General features: G+C 49.4%; 1 protein-coding gene across 1 annotated transcript; it reads left to right on the top strand.

The window, feature by feature from the left end:
- Nucleotides 1-757: 757 nt before the first annotated feature.
- Nucleotides 758-2,196, top strand: LOC119279965 (amino acid transporter AVT1I-like). Its single transcript, XM_037561004.1, has 3 exons — nucleotides 758-854; nucleotides 963-1,570; nucleotides 1,654-2,196. Exons 1-3 carry the CDS (start codon nucleotides 758-760, stop codon nucleotides 2,194-2,196), a joined length of 1,248 nt encoding a protein of 415 aa, XP_037416901.1.
- The last annotated feature ends 1,156 nt before the right edge of the window (nucleotides 2,197-3,352 follow it).

The following is a 3,352-nucleotide window of genomic DNA, read 5'->3' as shown; positions in this document are numbered from 1 at the left end:
CCCGGCGGCCGCCGCCTCCTGCTACTGCTAGGCCGGCGAGGGCTGCGGCCTGCCCTGGCCCTGGCGCTGCTACGAGCTCCCTGCGCGCGACTCCGGCCCCCTCCTTGTGCGCTCCTCCTCTTGGCGTACTTGGCGGAGGCTCCCGCATTGTCTGCTCCTGCCAGTGAAACATTACTAGTTTTATTTTTGAACTGGAAACATTACTAGTTGATAGATGAACTCCCTTTGCTTTTAGGTGAAGAGATACTACTCTTTTTTGATAGCGGGTAGCTGCAACCAAACCTCGTTGAATAGATATATCCCTGGCAGTGAACACTCTACACCACTAAAGTTCTTCTCAAACAACACCTACTAGTCCTGCGCTCATTCCTTTAGTTCACAAATTAAACTATACACCTTTGAGCCATATAGTTCACCATTATTGGCTTTTAAGCTACCAAGACGGCAAGACTTCATTTTATTGACGCAATGGTGCCAAAAGTAATAGTACAGCTAAACAAGACAATCAATTCTTCATGTTAAGAGCTCGATGCTCAACTTTCATTTTTATATGAATATGATTACCACGTTATTGCACTGTGAATAATGAAGTTGAAAATATATGTTCATCTTGCAACCATGCATACTAATTTTTTTTGTACTATTAATTACAAGAGTTTTTTTAGTAGTCATTTTCTGCGCTTGAGTTTTGGCCCAAGGCTTGCACCATTCCTGGATCCCTCCGTATAAGCATTCAAAATCATTGTTAGGCATCCTAATGGACACGAGGAGCAGTACCAACATCGAACCGCCTCCGTCGTCCGTCAAGACAAGCTTCCTCAAGACTTGCTTCAATGGAATCAACGCACTGTCAGGTTAATCTTAATTATTTCCGTAACAGGTAGCTCGATTCGATTTACAATACAATGCAAGTAGAGATAATATACTTGTATGGACTCACATGCATATTTCCATGCGTGCAGGGATCGGGCTGCTGTCGATTCCCTACGCACTTGCCCAGGGCGGCTGGCTAAGTCTGATCGTCTTCCTCACCATCGCCGTCATCTGCTTCTACACGGGGCTTCTCCTGCAGAGGTGCATGGACTCCAGCTCGCTCGTCCACACCTACCCGGACATCGGAGCCCACGCCTTCGGCCGGAAAGGCCGCTTCATCGTCGCCGCCTTCATGTACGTCGAGCTCTACCTCGTCGCCATCGACTTCCTCATCTTGGAAGGGGACAACCTGCACAAGCTGTTTCCGGCGGTGAGCTTCCGGCTGGGCACGCTCCACATCGGAGGCCAGCAGGCGTTCGTGCTGGCCGCCACGCTGGCCGTGCTGCCGACCACGTGGTTCCGCAACCTCAACTTGCTGGCGTACGTCGCCGCCGGCGGTGCACTCGCGTCAGTCATCCTCATTGCCGCTGTCCTGTGGGTCGGGGTGTTGGACGGCGTCGGGTTCCACGAGAGGGGCAGGCTGGTGCACTGGGCCGGCTTGCCTAGCACCATGAGCTTGTACTCGTTTTGCTTCAGTGGACATGCTGTGTTTCCGATGCTATACACGGGGATGAAAGACAGGAAAAGACTCCCCATGGTACGTACGTTCACTGATCGACGTACCATTGCATGCATCATTGTTAGGAACGCCTATATATTTTTTTTTTTCCTTAATGTCAGTCTATATACAAATGTCCCAACCCAACGCCTATCTTTTTCATTACGTACGCAGGCTACGGATTCATGGGCGTCATTGGGTACCTGATGTACGGCGACTCTCTGATGTCGCAGATAACCCTCAACCTGCCGTCTTCTAGCGTGGCCGCCAAGGTGGCGATATACTCGACACTGGTGAACCCACTGACCAAGTACGCTTTGATGTTGGCCCCCGTCGCCGAGGCCACCGAGAGCGCGCTCGGCGTCAGCAATAGCGCGGTGCTTGGTGCTCTCGTCAGGACGGGGCTCGTCGTTGGAACCACCGTCGTAGCACAGGCTGTTCCCTTCTTCGCCGACGTTGTGGGCCTAACAGGCGCGCTCTTTGGCTGCACGACGACGATGCTGCTGCCGTGCCTGTGCTACCTCAGTGTCCGCTCCAAGATCGGGGGCGTCATCAAGACGGGGCTGGAGACGGCAGCTTGCCTGGCCATCCTTGCGGTTGGCGCCGTGATTGTTGGCTTCGGAACTTACAGCTCTGTGAAGCAGATACATCAGAGGTTGCGGTGAAGCCTTCAGTAATACTACTCCAAGTATACACCTAGGTATACGCGTAGGACTTGTAAACTTAAACGGAGGTAGTAATGTGTTATCGGTATTTACTGTTCATCATCCAGTTGTCGGAATCTATTCAGTTTCAACTGTTAGGTGTAGTTCTTCAGTTAATTTCCGAAATAAGCAGCAGTGCGAGTCTGTTCGCATGCTTCCTGCTAGTAACAAACTAGTCCTAGTATACTACTCCAAGTAGTAGTTAGTTGGCCTCATGGATCTCATCCGTCCTGGGATGACACGACTTGCCCGATCCTTGTGGCACAGTGCACGTTCAGGGTGTTGTGGGATGGCACAGCGCTTAACCTGGTCTTTGTGCTGATTTTCCGGTTTTCAGTAAGGATACTGCTTTGACAGTAACCTGGTCGCGTGGTGCTGATTTTCTGGTTTTCAGTTAGGAAATAAAGAGAAACAGAAAGGCTGCAGCTCCAAAATTCAGTGTGTCCACTCTCTCCACTTCGTGTTATTTCCTTCTTCTTCTTTTTTGCAGATACATCGTGTTATTTCCTTTCTCAAGAGGAAGCGGCCGCTGGTGTTTGTGCGTGGGAGCTTCCACACGGCCTGGTGCTGGGGAGAGCGTTGGCTGCCCTTCTTCTCGCGCGCTGGAATTCACCTGCTTCGCCCTCAGCCTCCTCGCGAGCCGTGGTAACATTAGTCAGCCTGCGCATCTCAGAAACCAAAAATTGCGATAAGTTCTCGGAAAAGCAAATGTGGCTGGAGATGAATTCGGACAATTCAATGGTGGACGCTATTGCATAAACCAACAAGTAAAATTTTCCATAACCTGCACAAAATTAGTGTTTTTTTAACGACAAACAGTGTGGTGGTGATTTCATGGAGTCAACTGGCAGAGATTGTAAGCATTTTACAAGAGTTGTATAATGTATTTGTAATCCAAGTTTCACACATTAATCAACATATATGATCTGTTGCAGGGTGAAAGAAGCATTCCAACTGTGGCAATGACTGGCACGGTTGAGGTATTTTTTATTTTGGCAAAATCGAGAGGCATTCAGATGATAACTGAGAAATCATAGTCTATGTCCTCTGCAACCCTAGACGTGTTTTCAATCATAAATCATTAGCAAAGTTGCAGAGTTGCAAGGAATGTAGCACT

Source organism: Triticum dicoccoides, chromosome 3B, assembly GCF_002162155.2.
Source record: "Triticum dicoccoides isolate Atlit2015 ecotype Zavitan chromosome 3B, WEW_v2.0, whole genome shotgun sequence".
NCBI classification, from domain to species: domain Eukaryota; kingdom Viridiplantae; phylum Streptophyta; class Magnoliopsida; order Poales; family Poaceae; genus Triticum; species Triticum dicoccoides.
Note: the sequence above shows the minus strand (reverse complement) of the source record. Positions and strands in the feature narration are given on the sequence as shown.